At 40.6% G+C, this 24,752-nt stretch overlaps 2 protein-coding genes across 5 annotated transcripts; one reads left to right on the forward strand and one right to left on the reverse strand.

Moving 5' to 3' along the window:
• Positions 1-232: 232 nt before the first annotated feature.
• On the reverse strand, positions 233-18,171 carry golga2 (golgin A2). 4 transcript variants are annotated; one of them, XM_079659519.1, is made up of 28 exons: positions 18,036-18,171; positions 16,668-16,832; positions 14,685-14,753; positions 13,543-13,695; positions 13,216-13,262; positions 12,869-12,932; positions 12,387-12,446; positions 11,664-11,744; positions 11,192-11,230; positions 11,016-11,078; positions 10,622-10,715; positions 10,414-10,520; positions 10,271-10,329; positions 9,965-10,106; positions 9,672-9,761; positions 9,162-9,269; positions 8,973-9,060; positions 8,090-8,232; positions 7,674-7,892; positions 7,435-7,548; positions 6,982-7,206; positions 6,655-6,751; positions 6,315-6,406; positions 5,779-6,139; positions 4,962-5,123; positions 4,774-4,880; positions 4,471-4,663; positions 233-3,560 (listed from the first exon to the last, which is right to left on the reverse strand). In XM_079659519.1, exons 1-28 carry the CDS (start codon positions 18,081-18,083, stop codon positions 3,286-3,288), a joined length of 3,465 nt encoding a protein of 1,154 aa, XP_079515645.1. In that variant the 5' UTR covers positions 18,084-18,171; the 3' UTR covers positions 233-3,285. The 4 variants fall into 4 exon arrangements, with proteins under 4 accessions (XP_079515645.1, XP_079515646.1, XP_079515647.1 ...); XM_079659520.1 differs by lacking the exon at positions 14,685-14,753 and having other exon boundaries at positions 18,036-18,170; XM_079659521.1 differs by lacking the exon at positions 13,543-13,695 and having other exon boundaries at positions 18,036-18,170.
• A 2,118-nt stretch (positions 18,172-20,289) lies between these two features.
• hspa5 (heat shock protein 5) lies at positions 20,290-24,171 on the forward strand. Its single transcript, XM_079658734.1, has 9 exons — positions 20,290-20,448; positions 20,996-21,146; positions 21,270-21,501; positions 21,629-21,766; positions 21,866-21,978; positions 22,087-22,477; positions 22,580-22,817; positions 22,912-23,079; positions 23,186-24,171. Exons 2-9 carry the CDS (start codon positions 21,031-21,033, stop codon positions 23,752-23,754), a joined length of 1,965 nt encoding a protein of 654 aa, XP_079514860.1. The 5' UTR covers positions 20,290-20,448; positions 20,996-21,030; the 3' UTR covers positions 23,755-24,171.
• The last annotated feature ends 581 nt before the right edge of the window (positions 24,172-24,752 follow it).

Raw genomic sequence — 24,752 nt, forward strand, 5'->3', positions numbered from 1 at the left:
ATAGTTGAATGTTTTTGTAATTAATGCTGTGTATTACACCTGTGCTTTTCAGAATGTCTGCACTTAAAAAGGAATAGAAAAAGCCCAGGTGTAAATAATCAAATAAACGATGAAATCCATTTAGCGTATGGCCCCGTCGTTAACATTATTAGCAACACCTGTTCCTTTTTTCTCTTATGTCAAACTGCCCAAAGGTTCAGAGTATCCAAATAATGGAGAAATAGACACGCAATGTTTTGAAGTTACTCAATCAGTTTTATTCAGGAGAAGGAGAGAAAATATTACTCAAGGGAAACAAAACAAAAAATCAGAAAGCTTCTGTCAGAAGCAGCCCTCGAACAAATCAGTTCTCTGAATGATCCTTCATTTCCATCCACTTCTATTTGACATTAAAACTGATTAGTTGAGATACTAACTTATTCCAAATAAATAGAATATTTTCTTAAGTCAATCTTTGTATTAAATCACAGCCAGTCAGTAACCGCCCACACCTCGACTCTGGACAAACTTCAGACACACTGTCCGCACTGCCTGTGAACATGGCAGAGCAGCACTTCCCCCACACACCAGGCATAATGAATATACAATATGTTACACAGTTACAGTATTTACACCACCTCTTTTACAGTAAAGACAATAAATGCTTTCCCATTGCTTTTTGTTTCAATCACGCATTAAATATTTAACAGTGAATTAGAAAGTATGGAAAGTAATTTTATCCCAGTTGATTTCGTAAGCCCCGCAAAAACACTACAATTATTTTTATTGTATATTTACCTTTTGGTCAGACCAAAAACAAAATAAAAATGAAACATATATATTGTGGCATGTTTCAAAGGAAACCAAAAAGTGACAGAATGCTAAGAAGCGAGGAATTTTTAAATCAAGAATGATTAAGTACATTTATCCCAAAACCACCTGGTACTATCAAAGTGCTGTGGAAGACGCAACAATGTTTACTTTGCCTGTAAAAAACACCAGGTACATATGGCCTCCACATATTACTTTTTTGTTCTATAATAATAGGCAAAAAATACCACAATTTGCATTAACACTTTCTGTCCTGTTGCATTCAGTGATAAATATCAAATGTGCAATTCAATAACTGAACAAATGTGTTTTCTACCTGAAAGTAAAACACATCAGAGAGGATCTTAAAATTCAAAAACATCCAAATGAGAAGGTTAAAATACCTCCAAAAGTAGTGAGTGGGATTTTAGTAAGACTTGCAGTAAGAGCCTCATGTCCTTGCATATTCAAACCATGGAAAGACTCTAAAAAACCAGAGGCCTTTGCCATGATTTGGTCTTTAAATGGATATTTTAAGCCGTGATAACTCTTAGTTATTAGTAGCAAAGGGAAAGAGCTTTACAGTGAAGAAGTGTCAATCAAATCAATCCATCCGCCAATCTACATTTATGAACAAGAGCATCTCTCATGTAAAGCTAGGCACTTGCAACATCTTAAATTCAGAAAAAAACGTTTCCAATGCCCAAAAGAAAATTCACTCAAGTGTTGCATAACACGTTTGACTAGTTTCGGAAAGAGATGTTCATTTTCACAAATTCTGATCGGACCCACAGCTTTGGGAATAACGTCACATGCTCCTTCTGTTCATATTTACGATACATCCTCCAAGGGCAACACTGCACGCACACACACTTCCAATCATTTGCTTCAGCTGGAACCCTCAGCTTTGGTGTGGCTTCATAGGATTCAACGTTTCCTCCACAGAATTTATTAAACAGGCTTTGAAGCTCTACCACTGTCCAACCAGCCACAAAGGACAGAGCCGAATGAGAAGCTTTGTACAGTTTTAGTGCAATGTTACTTATATAAACTGATAGAACTCTACAAAAAAGTACAACAGATGCAACTTCGCCTGGAGAGGAGACAGTTTGGATCTCACACACACGCATCACGCACACTCACAGTCCAGTTGTAAAGGATTTGCATTCATTCATATTTATATTTGGAACTACAAGCAAATGTAACTGGAAAAAAACTGGATCTTATCAATAGTGTCAATGTGTAAACTTAAAGACCCCATGAAATTATGGTTCGGGATGAGCAGCTTTGATAAGGGAACAAAATAAATAAATAAAGAGTGGATATTTTTTGATGAGGCCAACAAAATGTCTGAGATTAAGGACATTTGAAGAAGAAAGATGAATTATGAGTGCAGATAAAGAGAATGTATCATACTTCCTGTATCCCTCAAGTTATTGCACCTTATCTCTATCATGCTAATGACAAAGTAAAACTGGGAAAAAACGTCAATGCGGAAAGCAGCCCAAAGCACAGCAACCACAGCTTTAGAATTGTTCTGAATTATAAATGATTATAAATGATTCCTTAACAACTTTGACTTAAAATGTGTTTTCTTTTATCATGGGGTCTTTAAATTGCATCTATCCCCTCCTTCTCTCAGTTGAACAGGATGTTTGACATCACAACACAAACATTTCACATATATTAACATTACACGCTGTACAGACAGAAGACGCTTTTCAGTGTTTGGAGGAAAAAGTAGAGAAAAGGTAACGTTCTGCGACACCTGCATCCATCTTTCCTGAACCTCATCATGTAACTAGCAAGCTTTTGACTTGACTACATAACAGCGCTAACAATTCAAAAGCTATTATATGCACTCTTAACTTGACTTTTAACTTACATCTCACTCTGCATCTCTCTTCTCCTCGTGCACCACCATCATCAGCTCTCCTCTCATCACACAAACATACGGGTAAATATCCGGGTTATTACATTCAAACGTGATGCTCTTTTTTGGCATTTGTACAATGAATTTTTGTAAAACTGATATTTGCACTATAGTGAACAGGCTCCTTATTTTGAACAGCTCTTTAGGTACTGTATCAGAAAGGAGACTCAGTATACGGCCCCTTTATTGCACTTATGTGTAAAATAGGAGACGAGGGATGGTGAATAGAAATGGTGGTTTGGAGAATAATCAGATACTGGTTATCTCTCTGGGAAGAGCATCGTAGACAAAAAAGACAACATAGTAAACAACATATAGATAATACTCTCTTTTGAACCATGCACACATTAGTGCCACCACACAGAACTGGGAGGGGGTGTTTTTAATGTAACCAGGTCAAACACATTCTGGGACCAGTGTTGCAGGGTGCCATATTTCTTCAGGAGTGTTTGTGAGTATATGATCAACAAGCTACAAACTGTGGTGTTCAATGATCCCCAGACTTCAAGACATGTCCAATATCTCATACACACACATCAACCTCTGTCTCACACACACACACCTCACACCACCAGGATCTTGACTTCGTCCTGCTCGTCAGGCCGGTAGAAGAAGGGGATGCAGGGATTCTCCCCGAGGAAGGGGGGTGATCTGAGCGCTCCCTGGGGGTTCTGGATCTCTTGGAGCAGCTGCATGATCTGCTGGGCTGTGCCGTCCTCTTTGGGCCCCAGGGACTTGGAGTCAGTCTGGGACGTCCCACTCGACTGGGCCTGTGACGAGGGGACTTCCAGGCCGGGGGTGGTCTCCGACAGAGGGATGACCTCCATGGCTTCTGCAGCTGAGAGAAAGAGCGGCATGGTTGAATTATACATAATGTATTCTTAATAATAGGAGCAAGTGGACAGAAAAGGACACCAGACATATCATTTACATTCAGTGCAATATATAGTTTGACTATTTATCATTGTAACTACTGTATTCTAGCTCACTTACATTATGGTGCGACTTACAATTCTAACTGTTTGTGCACGTTTTTATTTTTTATTCTGTCTCTTTTATTTAATATTTTGCCATGCTTTTTCAATGTTGGCCGTTCCTTTGCTGCTGTTACACAGTATATTTTCCCACTTGGGGACAAGTAAAATAATTCTGATAGCTAACTGCTGACCTTAGTTTGTTTAGTGAAGTCCAGCCTCACAGCACAATTAATCTAACAGTTCCTGATTAAGGTAAATGTTGGCTGCCCTACATGTAGGTACATTTAGCTTTAAAAGGGGACATATTTAACCGACCAACCCTGGAATTAGTATACATTAATTTAAGATGTAGCAATGACATACAGTAGTGTTTCCCCTAGGTTTACTGCTTTGGGGGGGGGGGGGGGGGGGGGGGGGGGGGGTGCCTGAGCGAGGGGGGGGGGGGGGGCATCGGGATATATATTTTTAAAATCCTCTGGAGCAGAGAGAGGAGCTGTGGATTATTGTTATTGATTAATGCATCAGTGTTTCTTAGGGTCAAAAACACTAAACTCATAACTTAAAATGAAAGTGTTTGGTTTATTTAATAAAAGAGCACATGTTCAATGTGAAGAGTGACAGTAGATAGAGATTAGTTGCAATTTGGTGCTATTTTTTTTTTTAAAAACACCTTCAATTTCAGGGGGGGCGCGGGGATCCGTTGGCGGGGCGCAGCGCCCCTCCAAGACCATGGTAGGGGAAACACTGTACAGTAATACCGGTTGTGCCTACCTGCTCCGCTGTCAGCATTAAGATGAGTGTGTGAATGTGCTTGGTGCTCTTGGTGTGTGTGATCCTCCCCAACAGGAAGCAGGTCGGGGTTCACTGAGCCCGCCCCTGCCACAGCTGCGGTGTAGCGGCTGTACCAGTCGTTCCTCTCAGACACCAGCCTCATCACCAGGTCCTGCAGCTCCGCCAGCTTCGCCTGAGGGACAACAGAGAAACGATTACTGACAGAAAATGGAGCAAAGAACATACAGCAAAAGATGTGATTGATGGTTCTTTTTTTAATAACAAAAGGTTGCTACACAGTACCTTCATCTCCTCCTTGTCCTGGGCCAGCATGCTGATGTAGTGCTCCTTCTCCTGGTGCTTCTGCTTCATGATGGCCCGCTGACTCTGGTACAGGGCTATGTACTCTCCTGGAAAGACAAAGGTAAAAGGATGATGAGTTTTTCCATCTTTCTAAAAAGTATTACAACAAATAAATCCCACTGTCTCACCGATAGTGTCAGTCTCTCCAGACAGCTGGATGCAGCGGTGCTCCAGCTCCTCCACCCTGTCCTTCAGGTCGGCCTTCTCTCTGATGAGGGAGGTGAAGCGCTGCTGAAGCTTCTCCATGGCAGCTTGCAGAGCCTGATGAACTTCCACCGGCACTCCTCCTTCTGGGAGCGGGATTGTAAAGTATACAGATGGTTTAACTAATGCACCAAAGACACTTTCCCTTCTTTATAAATCAATCTGATATAAATCAGGTTTAACTTTAAAGGCCACCTATTTTGCAAAATCCACTTTTTCGTGTCCCCTCTGTGTAAAGAGATTCTGAAAGTTACAGGAAAAAAGATTCACTCTCTTTTTGTCCTGATCCATCTTTATAAAAACCTGTCTGAAAATGAGCTGATCACATTTTTGCCACTTTATGATGTCATAACATATTTTTTTGGGTTGTGCAACCGTTAGCCAGTAACCAACCAAGGTAACACCCCCCACCTTATCACCTAAATCGCCTCCTAGAGCAGATTTTTTTCAACCAAATATCTCTCAGAGGGGCGTTGGGAGTGGCTCCTTATTTTCATCTAAATTAACAGACACAGAATCAGCACTTTTGAAACAGAGGGGTTTATGAGATGCTACAATGTACGATCTGTTTGGTATTTCGAGCCAAACACTTCAGAGACATGTTTTGTATATATATCTCCGACCTATAATATATTGATAAAAAGAGTATAATAGGGGACCTTTAAGAATAGTCACTATAATCTAGGTCTATACATAATAAAAAAAACATATGCATGCTTTCACAGACCCTATCTTCCTCACCTGAATGCTCATGGCCGTGTTCACAGTGACTGTGCGGGTCCTGAGAGGGATCGTGCTCATGGTGATGGTCATGTTCATGGTGATGGTCGTGGTCATGATCATGGGGATGGTCATGATCATGGTCCTGGTGGTGATCATGGTCGTGGTCATGATCATGGTGATGCTCGTGGTCATGCTCATGATCATGGTGATGGTCATGGTCGTGAACATCTGAGTGGCTGTGGTGCTGCTGCTCCAGGCTGAGGGCCATAGAGGCCTGGTGCCTGGCCGCCATGTGGTGCCTGTGCTCCTCCTCCAGTTGCCTTCTGGCCTCGTCCCTCTCCGCCTCAACCCGAGTCAAAGCTCCACGGATAAACTCCTCCTACATTACAAACAATGTATCATTTAAACTGGTATAGCCCTGTATGTATCATGTGAGCGCCCATAATGTGTCATAAAAGGCAAAGCAATGGAAGTTCGACAAATAATTTAAGTATATTTGAATCTTCTTGAATATTGAGTCGTTTTTTGTGAAGAACAATCATCACCCTCCTCACCATGTCTTTCTTGCTCTCAAAGTCTTCTGGGATGACTATGGAGGTGGACCGCTCTGGGCTCTCTTGCATGGACTGACTCTCCACTCCATCTCCTACGTGAACGAGTGACACATTCAAATTAAGACAGGAACTGCAGGTCATGAAGATCTACTATAAGAGGGTGTCAGCTCCTTTTCAACATTGTACCCCTCATCATTCATGTAGTGTACAACCACTTTTTTGATACTACATTTCAAAAGGTTATACAAAATATGCAATCTGAAGAAGCTTGGATAAGCATAGTAAAAAAAAAAGGGTTTAAAAAAGTACCAGTAACATACCAGTAAAAGAATAATCTTACCTTGGTCTCTGGCCGAGCCAAGCGCTGAACTGTTGAGCAGATCCTTCACCTCCGCCTTCAGCTGCTCGTTGTCTTTGACCAAAAGATCCAAATAATCCTGTAGGGGGAGACAGAGAGTCATTCAAATGAATTGATGTATGCTTGTGGTCACAGAGATAAGTAAGGCACATTGACAGAATGTGAGGTTACACAACATAGTATCAACATACTGTAATACACTGACTCCAGACCCTTTCGAATCACTCTCATATTATAATAGTTGATAAAGAGCTTTAGGGCAGGATTTTTACTAAAGTATTTCATATGCCTTATTTCTGAAATGCACACCTGCGCTTGCTTGAGCTGATTCTGACTGATCTCCAGGTGCATGCGGCCCTGGCTCTCATCGTGCTGCAGCCGGTCCATGAGCTGGATCTGCTTCAGGTACTGGTGGTGGATCTGTTCCCTCTCTGAGACCAGGGTCTGGTAGCCGGCACAGTACTGCTGCAGCTGGGCGGCCACCTGGTTCCTCTGCTCCATCAGACCCTGAGTGTCCTGACTCTTCAGTTCCAGCTGAAGAAGAGGGAACAAAGAGGAAATAAATGCCAAAGAAAGCAGAAAACAACTTTTCAGGATGCCATAATCACATATTTCTCTCTTGTGTTAACTCCACAGCGTGGATGGCCATTAATACATTATTAAAAGATAAAGTTTGCAAAGGATATAGTGTAATCATAGTAAAGACAGATAAGGTACTAAAAGTGACAAACGCCACAAACTCCAGCCGTGTTTTGTGTGTACCTGCTCCTTGAAGTTATGCAGTTCCTCTTGCAGTTCACCCATTCTGCGAGCCAGCTCCTTTTTCACATGTTGCTCTGTCTGGATGGCATCGGTCAGCTCCATGTTCTCATTGGTCTGCACGAATGAATTTTGATTAAAGTCTCCCACCCTCTGAGCTAACACTTAGAAATGACTGTACTCTCCAAATGTGTGAAAAACCTTTCAGATTATTGTTACAGAGAAATGATTTACAGCCTCACCAGTTTGACAAATCCGTTCTGTAGCTCAGCCAGCTGGTCCTTCAACGTTCGGTTCTGAGTGAGAGCTCGGCTAATGGTGGCCTTATCTGACTGAACATCCTCTAACATGCGTCGGCGGTCCCCGTCCTCCTGGACCTGGCTCTCTAACTGCCGCTCCAGCTCTCCCAGACGTGTCTCCTGCTCTGTACACATGCGGCTCAGCTGCTCGTTATCTCGCAGCTGGGGGAAATTTAACAGAGGGGAATGTAAGCAACTTCAAAGCATCGTTGAAATATTAAACCGAACAAATCAATGGGTATAGCTGTTAGGGACACAGAACCATAATACACTGCCGAACACAATATTCCAATATCATCCAATAAATAAAGTAATCATTAGCAGAAAAGGAATGCTCTAAGTGTGTGTGTAAGGCATACCTGTGCCTGGTACTGTGCAGTGAGAGCATCTTTCTCCTGATGCAGAGCGTTGAGGGCCTCCTGCAGAGCCACCTCGCTCTCTGAGGGCCCCGAGGACTGAGGCTCCGCATTATCCTGAGCCTCTCTCTCCTGGGACAGCAACGCTGGAGGAGGAGGAGAAGAAGAATGACAGGTATTAGATATAATCATTTTTGCAATAACAAATACCTTGTATGCCCGGTATTAAGCATGCTACAGGTCAGATACAGTACATCTTTTTTTTTTGTAATTCTAATTTGTATTGAATGTTCTATTCAGAACAAAGAAACATTGGCAGCATAAACAAATCCCTCTCCTCCATGGTCCTGGCATTGACATGAAAAGACATGGCATGGAAAAAGTAATATAATATTAACAAAATAGGATATAAGGTATATCAGCAATGGAAAAGTGCTATATTTAATTAGATAAAGTCTCTGACGGCCTTTATGTGTGTCCAGAAACGTTCCCAAATAGTATCAAATACAGTATATTTAAGTTTTTAAGATTATGCTAAAATAAAGTTTTCAATCTATTTGAAACCTCACCAATGTTATTCCTGCAATGGAGGGAAAAAAGACTGAAGCACGGCGTTAAAGAGTTTAAAAAGACAAATGTTTGGTCGATAATTAACATTTCGACACCAGCTTACAATAGTGTAGAACATCGTCTCTTTGCTCTCCCCTTGACCCTAGACGCACCTTATCAAGTGTACAGTGCTGCAAGATAAGGGGAGTCATTCTGTAAATCCAACTACGGTTATGCAGTCGGACATTTTATTTGCCACGGGTAAACAGGCAGCTTAAGAAGGGTCAAAGCCAGGGTCAGGTTGAAGCATTAAACAAGGGCAGTGTGGGCCTCTCACCTGCTGCATGTTGCAGCTCTGTGACGCTGGCTTCCAGGTCTTGGACTCGGTTGATGTTTCTGTCCCTCTCCTCTGCAACCAAAGAAACCTGCACAGACACAGGAATTAACATTTAAATCAATAGGTAGGTCTAATGTTTTTCAAATATATTGAACCATATGTCTAAGATAATGTTGCTGTGTAGTTCACCTGTGTTAGCAGCTGTTCTGTTTTGTCCTTCCATACACGGCCCTCCTCCTGGATCTGCTCTGCATAGCAGTCTCTCTCCGTCTGCAGCTGGGATATCGACTCCATCAGCTACAGCATCAAAAACATTAAGGGATAAGTACGGTCAACATGGCAAGACTTCATTATCATAAGAGGGACAACAGGCTGCTTTGTTTATTTAAAATATATGTTTTTTAAAAGTATTAATATGCTGCTTTTATGTATCACATATGGAAAGGAAAAGGAGAAGTAGGAAAGGCAAAGGGATATCTCATGGGTCATTTGATGCAAGGAATGTGAAATGCAAGGAAAGAGGCTGATGAGAACAGGAGGTTGGCTGAGGAATGTTTCTATGAAAGGAAGGGAAACTAGTGGGGCATTACATTATGTTGAGTTGTTTTAATGATAATGAAAGAATGAAATACAAGTTTAGCCACTAGCATAACACATATGCAGATAACTGTAGGAGAAAGACCCTCCGTGTTCACATACCTGGTGATTGTGTGCCTCCTGCTGCTGCTTCTCTCCCAGCAGTAACTGGACCTGCTGGGCGGCATTAGAGGGATCTGACTGGCTGGAGCACTGGAGGGGGAAAAAAGGACAAAAACTGATATGAAATGCAGAATAGATGATAAGAAAAAAATCTAATCGGGCTGCAAAGAAACATTTAGGGATCTTTATTGATACAAATCCCAAACAATGGCTTTTTGTTGTAGATTGGCTATAAAGTCCAAAGCTTGTTAAGACGAAGATCAGTATATATGTGTGTCTGTGTTTTAATGCACCTGTTGCAACATGAGGTCAGCTATCTCGAGTCTCTTGCGAAGATCTTCCAACTCCATCCTCATTGCTCCATTCTCCTGTGTTCTCAGCTTTATCTGCTCTGACAGCTCTGAGCCCTGCTGCTTCGACTCCTCACTCAAATTGCTGCAAACACAGACACATGCAGAGGTTGTTCATCTAAACTACAGATTCTTATCAGGACTTGGGAGATTGGCTCACGCCGTCTGTTGGGTTGATTAACTACCGGTAATCTTTCTTTGATGACATTGTTATGAAAACCTTCACCTTGTGAATGTTAAGTGACTTACTTTAGTCTAAACACCTCTAGTCTCAGGCTGTCTCTCGCCTTTTCAAACTCTTTGTTTTGCTGGAGACAAAAAGGAAAACATTTATTAATAATACCAATTTTAAATGATTTCAGTTTAGATGTGAACACTGCGATGTTGGTTACCTTTTCAAACTGTTTTTGCTGTGTTGAGACAGAAGAGAGAGTTCTCTCCAGCTCGGATACTCTCTGCTTTGATCCCTGCAGACGGTTATTCAAGTCCTCTGCCTCAGCTGCACACACAGAGACACAAACAAATTGTAAACTCAAGTCTTGCAAAGATTAGAAGTTTTGATTCCGGTTTATATACAGCTGATCATTAAAAGAGACACACCTGCTTTCTGCCGCGCAGCATGTTGTGTGTATTGTAGTGCTGTTTGTAGCTCTGATTTCTCAGATACCAGTATTCCAATAGTCTGGATGTGAACCTATGGACGACAGAGGGAAGGTGTTTCAAGACATAAACTCCTTTATTAAATCACGATAGAAACTAAATACACAACTTAGCATGCAGAGAACATAATGAACTCCTGTCAGAGTGAGCAAACGGTGGGAAGCCGTGTTCTCGGATAAAAATTGATATATAATAAAAATCAATTATATATCATGTGGTACCATGGACTCTGACATTTTACACTGATACATTACATGGATGCATTAAATGCTCCTTCCTTCTTAAAATACACCGTCCTACAAATTGAATGTGTGTTTTGGGCGGAAGAAGTTACCTGTAATTGCTCCCGCATGGCTCCCTGCTCTTTCGAAGATTTCTGATCAAATTCTTTCCGCTCCTGGAGAACATAAAAAATGATATAAATTAATCACCGGGAAATAGGTCAAAGTTCAGGAAACTGGAAAAATACACAGGAATTAACAGACAAGGTAAAAAAAAGTATCTGTTTACCTTTTGCAGCTGTTCAGAGAGCACCTGAGATTGCTGTGCCTGCCAGACCAACAGGATATAAGTTTAACTTCAGCAAAGATCAACATTTATATCATCACACCAGCAGAAATTCTGACACAAAATCCCTCAACTGCATGCCTAACAGGACAGGGATAGTCGTAAGGATTTAAATAATAAACCTGTTATGTTTACCTTTTAGGTTTATATGAAGCTTTAAGTTAGTGTGCTACAATTAAGCTTCTACCATGGAAGCTCTGACTAGAGTGTGCAAATAAAGAGAGGCATTCTATTGAACCATCGTGAAGGATAGATAAAAAACATGAAAACCATGCATGACTTATTCCAGTGTGGTTATAAAGATGACAGGGTACAGGGCATGCTTTTCTGTGATATATGTGGGACTGTTGAAGGGGGGGGGGGGGTACTACAGACACACAAATGTGCGGACACAGACGCACACACAGCCTCTTACCAGCTGGTCTAACTTGGTATTTAGCTGAGAGTTTGTTAGGTTGCTGGACTCCAGGGCGGCTGACAGCTCCTGGTTCCGACCCTATCACGTGCACACATGCGTCCGGGAGGAGAACAAAAAAAGGAGAGAGGGATATTGTGCTGTGACAAAAGTCAAACAAGGAGACGATCTGTGACTTATTAACATGGAAGCAAACAATAGCAACTTTATGAGAGGTGTAAAACATGAATAAAATAATTGAAATATATCATAAAATACATAATGGTTGTTAATCTGATTAATGGAGTATTATATAACAATGTATTTTTGGTCTTTATGTTAAGCCCTCAACAGAGTTTTAGCAATCTAATCTGCGCTACATTAACATGTCAATGGTTATTTACCATTTTTAAAATTAGTACCTGCTGTATCAAGTCACAATCCCATACCATATTCCTTGTGCACACTTCAAGTCAATAACGTTGCTAAAATCCATTCAATGGACTGTTTGTGCTTGACAATAGACTAGCTCTGTATTGTTTAACATAGATATTACCTGTCCCCAAACTCTACCTTAATGTTTTTTATTTAGTTTTACCAAAACAAACCCTTTCAGCAATATGGAGAAGTCCTAGGTGTACTCATGCTACAGGGCAGCCACTTTACTGTGAATCACATGGCCTTGACCATGACCTCAATTACTTTTAACTAATAGTTTTAGAATATATTAGATTTCCATCTTACCTCCAGCTCTCTCTCACCCATGGCAGGGGGACTGTCTCCATTCACATATGCAGCAGATGACTGAAAAGACAAAGACAAGCACATCAATGCAACACGGAAAAATTATATATATATTTCAAGGTGAAAAACAGATTTTATGGGTGTCTGATTACTTCTGTTAGTAAGCAGTAAACTGTTAACTGTGTCTCAGAAACAGACAACAAGCTAACTGTATAATGTGTTGCACTAAAAAAATAGAAACACACGAAGCAGCTACACCAGTTGACGCTGTTAGTGTGCGTGAGGCCTTTGGGAACAACTGGCACAGTTTTAAATTCTTCCAGAGCATTCCTGCCAAGAATAGATGCATCACACCATGGATGAAAGTGGTAATCAGTGTTGGTGTTTAATTGTTCAGTTTTACTATATGTATGAGAAATATATGTGTGTGTGTGTGAGTGTGTTAGGGAGACAGGAAGACATTGGCGCTGCTGAAATCTTACCCCAGAGACCAGGCCGTTCAGCTGCTGGGAGAGCTGTCGCAGGCTCTCTGTGGAAGACAGTGGTCTGCAAGGCAAAATACAGAAATAATCAATTACATACATTATCCAAGTCATTCACTAAGTTGTATACCTAATTAACGACAAATATTATGTTAAAGTAGTCTCTGCATAAAGTGCAGCACTAATATAAAATGTGCTGATGATAGAGTAATGGAACGAGCTGTTTCAAGAGGGCGTTTTCTTTCCTTGATATAAATATATATTTCCAAATGATAACCACAGGGTGTTAAACTGCAGCGTTTAAAGATACAAGGGTGTCATGGACAGTGATAAATCAGGTAACCCACCTTTTTTCTTCAGTTAAACTCCCATTGCCATTGGTGTCGGTATAGTCCTACAGAAAGATTGGAAGAGGAATAGAGGGTGAGAGCAGTAGACAGACAAACAGGAAGGAGGAACACAGAACATGTATAACTTTTTCTGGTGAGAAATTCACATTGTATAACCTAACAGAAACAGTAATTCTGTTTTTACAACACTCACATATATCAGTAAAAATGCAGCAACTGTAATTATGCTCCGAAGTGAGAGATACGGAGGTTTAAAGGTGACAATACAACATATGACTTTAGAAACAGAGACAAAGAGATGGTGACGGAGAGAAAGACACACACCTGCAGGTCAGTGTTGTGACCGACAGATTTGGGATTAGTAGGAGTGTTAGCGCTAGCGGGGTTAGGCACAGGCGAGCCGCGGTCAGGCTCTGCCTTCGGGTCCTCCAGCAGCTGGGGGACTGGTGACCCGACGGACTCCACGTCAGCAAAGGTCTGATGTGACACACACACAACAAATGCACACACTGGTTTAATGCCAAGAAAACAAGCACTTATGATGCAACAGAAACATGGAGGCCAAAATGATGCAACTTTATAAGCTTTTATATTTATTATTTTGGAATAGATACTTCAGACCATAGACTGTATATATAAAGGTTCAGACTCAATCTTCTGTGAAACGTACAGATATGATAGTCCACAGCCTAGGATGATATTAGAATGTAATACGAAAATGCAGGGATTTTGTCTATTTTTATCTATTTTTTGCTAAATTGCTAACGGAGCAAATAATGCAGGCTCTTTTACAGAGGGTGAAAGATATAAAGCTGTTACGCTGCTGCCAATACTTTTTCAAAACACTTCTGCTCATGGCAGTCTTTGAAACGTTAGTAGAATAAAAGCACTGAAAAAACGAACTATGCTGTTTAAATGCCGACGTGGAATTGAATGACGGACAAAGAATCCCTCTCTGTTTCTCTTACTCTGAAGCTATTATAAGCAATATTTTTATAATAATCTGTAGAAACAAAATAACCCTCTTAAGAGTGCATTTAAATCAGGCAGTTAAAAAGCCAAAACAAACAAACACAAGGGTAGCAATGAAAAACGTTTTAACAAGTGAGACAAACAAACACTTTGTTTTCTAAAAAGCATGCCTGCATGATGCACCCAGACAGAGATGATACTCATACAATCAGCTGTATAGAGATGGTGAAAAAAAAAACCCGGTGCACTCTCTTGACATGGATTTAAAAGCCAAGCACCAATACAAGAATTTGCACTTAAAATGTGCCCCATGCTTTCTGGACTGTGTGAAAAAGAAAACATATGTGCATCTGATGCAAGAAGGAGGTTAGAATGGGGAAGTGAGATGAGATATTAGATACCACACAGGAGTGGCTATTTACAGCAATGTCATGCAGAGACAGAAAACACAGTCATGGTAGGAAGAAAGAGAGGAAAGAGAGACATACGCTCACCTGACTGTTGCCATTAGGAGGTAGAACTACTCCATTGCTTTGACTAAGTGCTTTCAGAATATTGTCAAACTACAGGAAGAAGAAACAAGGGAGGGAGATGAAAGAGATGCAAAAGGGTGAAGAGAACAGTATAACCTGCTACAATAAACCCTAGGAGGAGGTCTAGAAGTAATACGGATGGGTAATAAGGAGAAACTGGTCCAAGAGGTCAGAAAGATTTCCTGCTTCTTTTAAACCAATTACAAATAATAATCAGAATTACCCTTGACTGTCATCAAAATCACCGAGGGGCAGCGCTGCATTTGTTCGAAATGTTGTGTTTGTGGATTGGAATAATCTCTAACTACATTTCCTATGATGCTTCATTTTCCTCTGCAATTACATCTATAAACTAAACACACTAACCTTTTTACATTTCCCCTTGTCACCTGATCTGCCAAGTCAATAATTATTGTCCTAGTGACTTACCTGTGCAAATAAAATAGATTTTAAAAAGCCTTCATTAAATGTGTTAAGCTAAATAACAGTTTGGGTAAGACATTTATACAAAATGCATTATCTTTATGTATGGCAATTATTGTAAAATGTTTCCTCTGCTATGATTCCATAAACAAAACTTGTTGGTTACGAGGAACACCATACTGTTTTATGTCTAATTCAGACTATAAGGCTATTCAGAAAAAACTAAACAACAAAAGCAAACATGCTTGGGTGAAATATTGTAACTCAGCAGCAGAGTTGTCACTTGCCCAGATTCCAGTAAGGCTTTAAAGACCTGTGACAACCGACCTGTGTCTCAAAGCTGTGTGCTGGAGTCACATGGCTAACTGTGTGTCCTCAATCGCACTCTCAATTTGGTTATGAGCTTTAGAGCAGAACACACAGCTGTAGACTGTGCTTGATATTAAAATGTTATAGATGTCAGAGGTAGAAATTAGGCAAACTGACATTGTAATTAGCACTAAAAGATAGGCATGTGATTCTGGTTGCAACTAAATTAATGATTTTAAAAATGCCCAATAAAAAAAGCTTGATATGTCTAATACCAAAATAGAAAACCTATGGCCAGTTTTCAAAGATAATACTTTCTCTAAAGTTAAGGCTGCTCAATTAATCGTATTTTAAATCGCGATTACGATTATAGCTTGCAACGATTACGAAAACAACGTAATCGAAGTAAAACGATTTTTTTTTTATTATTACTTTTTTTTTTTTTTTCTATTTTCAGTTGAATTATACTTGAAGTTCAGGGTAATCAACTGTTAAAAACATACTGTTCACATGTTTTTTCTCGAATAAATGGATGTTTTCAAAGTTAATGAATAATCGCATTTAATAATCGCAATTATTGACCCAAATAATCGAGATTATGATTTTTTGCCATAATCGAGCAGCATAATCTAAAGTTAAGACAAAAATGTTCAATATACCTGATCCTTAGCTGCATCATAACACTGTCCACTTCATTGTGGGGTTGCGATGCAGGGTCAGCTATTTTGACTCTATTCCAGTGTCTTCTTTCTTAGACAAACATTATTTTTTATCCTGTCACCTGGTCAGCAGATACATGTCAGTACTGTGTGAGACTGATAGCAAGAAGGAAAATATTTGCCAACTTTATAGTCATTCAGCCATATCATTTTACAAGCGGAAACATTATTTTGTGATAAATGGCAGCATGAGGATCTTTCTTATTGTGTTTATTGCTTTGCCTGGCACTGGTACTGTCCATATGGAAAAGTTCTAAATTTGATATATACATTCACACAACAATGAATGTTGTCTGCCCAGCTCACATAGAGTTTGAATGCTTTCTAATGATAATACAGCGTTTAAAAAAAGGAAAAAGAGATGATGTCTATTTCACAGGATTCCACAAGATTTGATCAATCATCAGACATAAGAATGATACAGAAGACTGACCTACAAAGGCGAAATGTCAAGCAGGAAAATAGATAGAAAGACCGTCCAGGACTGACTTACATTGTCTGGAGAGTTTCTGCCTGTTGAAGATGCCTCATGTTGGTTCAGTCCCTTCACCTTCCTCTTCTTTTTGGCCCCTGCTCCACCACCACCACCTCCTCCTCCTCCTCCACCCTTTTCCACTCCCACACTAGTAGGAGAGCCCTTCTGCTGAAACTCCTTCAGCTGATCAGCACATAAGAAATGAAAAAATAGGTGTAAGAAGCGCAGCAATCAATACTGACTGACAGAAAACTATACTGCTGACTCTCTAACAACATTAGACTTAATTGTGTTACTTATTAAAAATCCTGCAACTTTCAACCATCTGAGATGAAGCAGGTATGGACTTCTCCAATCTAACAACTTATTTACTGTCATTTGGACTTACTCGCTTATCAGCGTGCTGTTCTTACCCAAATAGGATGGAGTTGATAACAAAGATCAATACAACACTCTGTTGGGGACAGCTGTTGGAGGGGACCATATTATGGATCATATGGGAACTATTGGAGCTGCCATTTCTAAAGTAATTGGGTTGAATCCGATCAGCATCGCATCTAAAGTGTTATCAACACGACAATTCCTCCTCAAAGAGAGTGGGACAGCAGGAATGCTGACGAGTCATTTCCTGAAGCTAACATTTCACAGCTGACGAGGCCATCTTTCGGACCAGCCTCACATACAGACTATGCTAACACACTTAGCAGCTAAAGCACACAGCGGGACAGGGAAGAGGGGTGTCAGCTGTCAAAACACTCCCCGTCATTCTATCATGCTAACTCTGCTACAGTGATAGCTTAGCGTTTGTTTTAGAATCGCTGTCTGTTGAGCATTCCTTTAAATAATGTAAACATCCTGCAGACAACACACAAAGCTACCCAGCTGCAGTGTAGCATTTATCTACACTCACACATAGCCAACTATTCATTAGTTGGCCTGCTTGCTAACGGTTAAGTGCCTTAGTTAGCTAGCACGTTAAGGTTTGCTAATAACCACATAACCAAAGCTAAAAGACACATTCAAATACACATTAAACCATTGGACAAAGAGAGTAGGTGAAGTCAATCACTTACTAACTAAACAGCATTAGACGCCATAAACGCCTCAAATAACAAAAAATAGTCTTCATAATCTGGGAAAGTTAATGCTATCAATACAGGCCCCTAAGAAGCACCGGTCTCTCCAGCGCATTGAAGCCTCGAGAAGAGCAAGGCAGGCGGTACAAGCATCAGCGCAGAGGTCGGGCGACGTGTAATGACAACACCCCTTCTCCATGCAGAAATGAATAACAACACGAAAGAAAACACCGGCAACCAAACCCGCAGATGAGAAACAGGACCAGCACTTCCCATGTTGTAAAGCCGGATCAGTAATAAAATACTCTACCTTTTTCTTAGCTGCAGCGAGTTTTATTTGCCTGCTCTGGTCGGCCATACTGCTACTGCTGCTGCTCTGGTCAACGGACCGAACCACGTCACCAGTTTGCTGTCTGTTGGTGTAACTGCCAGCTGCCGGTAGGGGTCGCAGGCTGGGTAAAACAAATCTCCATCATGCAGCCCCGGGAGGGACATGCATGGGGGGAAGAATCAAAACCAACCTAATTTGTGTTTGATAACATTTTTTATTATAAATATGCACATGCCTATATAATTAATGTTGTTGATATGTCCTTAATATATGAAAGGTGAGAACTATTACATTCTCTAAGCTCAGTCAAGTGCCTATTCCTTCATTTGTTTAAAGCAAATACATCAGAAATGTATAAATAAATAAGCAGGAACACGTATACACTTGGTGTGTTCATAGTATTGACATACAACAAACTAATTTTGAACAATTCTCAAAAATGTTTTAATATGACATGTATCTCAGAGTTTAAAATATTGAGCTACACAGTTTAAAAAAAAGGTAAAATTGTTCAGAAATGTGCAACTCTTTAAAGTTTAAAGTCAAAATCAGTACACTTACAGTTTACATATTATTTATATATCATTAAAAGAGGAGTACTATGCCATTGTCCAGTATTTAATTTTACATTCTGGCTTATCCAGTACTATTTTACATGTCCATACCTATTCTTTATTCCACCATTGTGTCACTCGTACCATTTTATTGAGCTGTTTTAGTTTCTTGTTTCTTGTGTATTATATGTTGCACTGTGGAAGGAGCCTGGAACCTATATGAACAACTAAGCTGTAGCTATTGTGCAAATGACAACAAAGTCTCTAAATATTTGAATCTTGAATAAAAGATGTCTGATACTGTCAACGACAAATAAAACAAAGGACATATCATTGACAATGTTTCCTTACTTCTGACCTCAGCACTCCAACCATGGAGGGACTTTAAAAGGAGACCTTAACTTGCCTAAATGGAACTTGGAGACATACTGTAAATCAGCAGAAAGCAAGAGACATCTGAGGGTCAAAATTATATTTTTTCCCTTGATTCTGCAGTTCCTAATAATAATAATGTTGTTGATGTTACCCTGTTAGAAAAATCTCTCAAACCAAGAAAAATGATCTGTTCCATGGATTTTTCTTTTATGAATTGCTACTTATGTAATTTTCCTGATGCATGTACAATACTTAATTCAGAAATATTCAAACAAGATGATTTGCTTTGGAAACTGAACTGAATAAAACTCAGCATAGTGATAGAGTTTTTTTGGTAATTATCACCTAGCCTGACATACCAAGTAGGCCTAAGCATGACACGGCCTGCAACTATAGGCTACAACAAAAGAGGGCTGGGTGTTTGTTGAAAATACAGAACAGGTAAATATTACAATGACAAATACATGTGATTGTGTAGTTACAGTACTTTCTTTAATATCCTATATACTAAAGCTAGCATACATACAGATTTTAAAAAGTGTTCATAAACACTGAAATGTGGCCATGGCAACCAGTTACTTAACCCTGACCTATTTAGACTTTTGATATAGAAGATTGTTTAAGATAATCCAGTGTATGTGGTTTTGTTTGATATGTATTGTAACCTGCTTAACATACGTTGTATTAGGCAATACAATATCTGTGATCAATTTGTGATCAATAAAACACACAAGTTAAAACTAGATAGTCAAATTAGGCAGGTTTAATTTAAAGGTGGATGTGTTAAGCCATTGTGTGTACATTATCTGATGAAATGTCCTGACAATCCAGTTCATCTGATGTAACACCCTTTGCTCTTAGGCTATTTACATGCATATAACACAGTGTTTGCAAATTTCTTACTCATGATTGTGTCATCACAACTACCAATGATACCAACACTACATCATGTATACTACATGAACGCAGTTGCACTCCTTGAAGAAACAGCAACATGAGAATGAACGTCAGTCCAATTAATGTGGGCCCATTATTCTTAAAAAAAACAGGAGTAACTTCAAATGTACAAAATGTGAAAATGCACCCTTCCTCAATCTTTAGAGTGGCGTGTCATTGCTCCAACTGTGTTCATGAATACGCTTGACAGACAGCCAATCAGCATCCGCACGGTGGGCAAAAGCCGTGACGTGTCCTCGATCCGATGTGTGCAAATCAGCGGCCGACAGCGTGCCGGTGGAAACCAATCAGCACGTTCCAACGAACAGCTGCTCAGCCAATGGCGTGCCTCCACGACGGGAAAGAAGTGACTGCTTATATATGAAGAGAGCACGGTTCATTCAACATCATTACACAGAGGCAGGAATACAGAATACACCGAAACTGAGATATACACCGCTATAAGAGGCTGGAACCAGTTGAGGCAACGCCAAGGCCGTTAATTCATTGACAAAACTGTAATCAAGGTATGTATACGCATTGTTGTGAATATGAATGTGAGACGATGTAATATTTTGTGACACAGCGTTGGTCTTCATTTTATGAGTTACATTACGATAAACCTGCCAAATTTGACGATGTTAAGTTTACATTGGTCTTTTAATTATGAAGAGAAGAGACTGATTTGTGGTATACCATGCATTAAAACGCGTTTTTAAGAGCTTATGGCAAAGCATTTTTTCCTGGCATGTCTGCTAGGCACGCTAACGTAGCTAGCTACCGGCGAAAAAAAAAAGAAAAGGAGACAGTGGTGTTAGCACTCGGAAGAGGGAATCGGGCTCCACCCACATTACCCATAGTCTTTCAACGCTTATCTTTGACATTTTAGGGTATTTCTAAGTAAAGGCTACATTTCCCATCTATCATAGGTATATACATGTATAGTGTATGACACTATCTATCTAACCCTACCATTAGCTGTTAAGTTAGCGACCTGAACTTTGTAGACAGCAAGCACATGTCATGACAAGACAAGACACGTTTGTTAACACTGTTTTTTTTTATTTCCCCCAGATTTCTTCTGTAAATCAGAGTTCAATCAAGCAAAGATGAAGTTGATGTGGGTAGTAATGCTGGTGGCCGGCACAGTAATTGCCGATGACGACGACAAGAGGGAGAGTGTAGGGACTGTGGTTGGAATCGACCTGGGGACCACCTACTCTTGGTAAGATTAAAAAAAAAAAAAAAAAAAAGCAAAAGCCCTCAGGCTTCCTTAGAGGACAATGATATGATGCAAATTGTGAAATGACTATTAAGTGATTTAAATTTGTTTCATGTTTTCCTGTAGTGTTGGAGTTTTCAAGAATGGCCGTGTGGAGATCATCGCCAATGACCAGGGTAACCGTATCACCCCATCATATGTTGCCTTCACGGCAGAGGGTGAGCGTCTGATTGGTGATGCCGCCAAGAACCAGCTGACCTCTAACCCTGAGAACACAGTCTTTGATGCCAAGAGATTGATTGGGCGCACTTGGTCAGACTCTACTGTGCAATCTGATGTCAAGTACTTTCCCTTCAAGGTGAGTTTTTATTATGCATTACAGTGCAGCTCAACTAAATGCAACAACAATTATCTGTCTAAAGGTGTAAAGATTGAGCAATACACTTCTATATTTATACTAATATGGATACATGTTCCTCTTTTAGGTTACTGAGAAGAAGAGCAAGCCTCATATTCAGGTCGACATTGGAGGCGGTGTGATGAAGACTTTCGCTCCGGAGGAAATCTCGGCCATGGTGCTGACCAAGATGAAGGAGACTGCTGAGGCATATCTGGGCAAGAAGGTACAAAAACCGGAAAGATAATGTTTGTCAAAGGTTAAACTGCTTTTGAATAAACATGTTCATTTTATCAATAATTTAACGTTTTCGTCTTTCCCTCAGGTCACACATGCTGTGGTAACTGTCCCTGCCTACTTCAATGATGCCCAGCGCCAGGCAACTAAGGATGCTGGAACCATCGCTGGTCTGATTGTTATGAGAATCATCAATGAGCCGTAAGTTTCTAATGATTTATTCATCCATTTCCCTTTTTTTTTTTTTTTAAATTGGGAAAATATTCCCCCCCCCCTTCCTGTATTATAATATTTAATTTCATTCTTTAGAACTGCTGCTGCCATCGCTTATGGTCTGGACAAGAAGGACGGCGAGAAGAACATTCTGGTGTTCGATCTGGGCGGTGGCACCTTCGATGTCTCCCTTCTGACCATTGACAATGGGGTGTTTGAAGTGGTTGCCACCAATGGTGACACTCATCTTGGAGGTGAAGACTTTGACCAGCGCGTCATGGAGCATTTCATCAAGCTGTACAAGAAAAAGACTGGCAAAGATGTCCGCAAAGACAACCGTGCTGTGCAGAAGCTGCGTCGTGAGGTTGAGAAGGCAAAGAGGGGGCTGTCTGCCCAGCACCAGGCCCGCATTGAGATCGAGTCTTTCTTTGAGGGAGAGGACTTCTCTGAGACCCTGACCCGTGCCAAGTTTGAAGAGCTCAACATGGTAGGTTGCATTCCAGTTGCATACAAGCTAAAAATAAAACTACACCCGTTTCGTAAAACCTTATGTTCACCTTTTTTAACCTTGCCTTTTTTACTTTTCCAGGACCTGTTCCGTTCCACCATGAAGCCTGTACAGAAGGTAATGGAAGACTCTGACCTGAAGAAGTCCGACATTGATGAGATTGTGCTGGTTGGAGGCTCCACCCGTATCCCCAAAATCCAGCAGCTGGTGAAGGAGTTCTTCAATGGCAAAGAGCCCTCTAGAGGCATCAACCCTGACGAGGCTGTGGCATACGGAGCAGCTGTGCAGGCTGGAGTGCTGTCTGGAGAGGAGGACACTGGTATGTAATCTTCATTATACAATGTAGTGTATATTTGACCGGTTGCAGCTTACCAAGTTTTATTTTGTTAACTAAAAATGTTCCTCTCTTGCAGGTGATCTGGTTCTTCTCGATGTGTGCCCCCTGACTCTTGGTATTGAGACTGTTGGTGGAGTAATGACCAAGCTGATCCCCAGAAACACAGTGGTGCCCACAAAGAAATCCCAGATCTTCTCTACAGCCTCTGATAACCAGCCTACTGTCACCATCAAAGTTTATGAAGGTAAGACAAGAGTGCATTTGCCAAACATAATTGAACGTGTCATTTTATTCTTTGCAGACAGAAAAATGAAATATTGCTCCAGATTAATCGTCCATTTTCTCCATAGGTGAGCGTCCTCTGACAAAAGACAACCATCTGTTGGGCACTTTCGACCTGACTGGCATCCCCCCTGCCCCTCGTGGTGTACCACAGATTGAGGTCACCTTTGAGATTGATGTCAACGGTATTCTGCGTGTCACCGCTGAGGACAAAGGCACAGGCAACAAGAATAAGATCACAATTACAAACGACCAGAACCGTCTTACCCCTGAGGATATTGAGCGCATGGTGAACGAGGCCGAGCGCTTCGCTGATGAGGACAAGAAGCTCAAGGAGAGGATCGACTCTCGCAACGAGCTGGAGAGCTACGCCTACTCCCTGAAGAACCAGATCGGCGACAAGGAGAAGCTTGGCGGCAAGCTGTCCGATGAAGATAAGGAAATCATCGAGAAGGCAGTTGAGGAGAAGATTGAGTGGATGGAGTCCCACCAGGAAGCTGAGCTAGAAGATTTCCAGGCTAAGAAGAAGGAGCTGGAGGAGGTGGTACAACCAATTATCAGCAAGCTTTACGGTAGTGCGGGCGCACCACCACCTGAGGGCGCCGAGGGTGAGCAAGAGGAGAAGGATGAGTTGTAGGCAGGATTCAAGTCTTCTGCCACCCCTTGCCTCTCTGGTAGTTACATCTAGATGTGTATATATTGGACTGATGGGACTCAATAGTGAGAGGAATGGTTGGGAAGGGGTGTCGATAACAAGCAACCATTCTGAATCTTCTGAAAGACTTTAAGATGAGTTTCAGAGAAAGGTGTTCTCTTCGCTGTGAAGCGGAGATATTCGTCAGCCCGGATATGAGGCTAGCTGCTGCTGTTCTCAGGCAGTCCTGATGGGGTTCTGTTGTGGGTGGGGGGGTGGGGACACGTGTCTTTGGGTCCATTCAGTGTCTGTGAAATCAAGAGATTGTCATGTTCACAGGCATCACTAAAAGTTATTTATTGAATCTGGTCATTGTACTTCAGGAAAGACATTGAAATAAATGTTTGATACAAAATGATACTTGATTTGTCTCCTCTTTTTTACATTCATATATAATTTAAAGATCAAAACATGTTTTTGTCATGCAAACTTGTGCACTGTGCAAATTAACAATGCATTAATGTCCAACTATTTTTCTTAGCACAAATATTTATGCTTTAATTACATTTTTTCATTAACAGAGGGTTTATAAAAAAATGATTGACCTCTAGCCAGTATTTAGTTTTTCCAAAATGGACACATTCTATATTGAAAATTAATTGAAATATTTTTATTTCTCATGCATTTAACATTTGATTTATTGCATACAGTTATGAAAGACAGCTTTGCTAATTATTGTAATGTCGGATTCAAATACATTATTGCACTAAAATGTTTCCGTAAGGTTAAAATACAACTGGTCTAGAGTCAAATGGTTTACAAATACAGATGCCAGTGGCTACTAAAACACAGCTTGGCAGGGGGTTTATTAACAGACTTAAAAATAAACTGGGCTGTACATTTTCACTAAAAATAAAATATACATTTGTGTTCTGCATCTATATTGGTGAATAGACCCAACAAATGTATGCAGATTACTTGATTGAATATAAGCAAATTAT

This window comes from Notothenia rossii (assembly GCF_949606895.1).
Source record: "Notothenia rossii genome assembly, chromosome: 11".
NCBI lineage: Eukaryota > Metazoa > Chordata > Actinopteri > Perciformes > Nototheniidae > Notothenia > Notothenia rossii.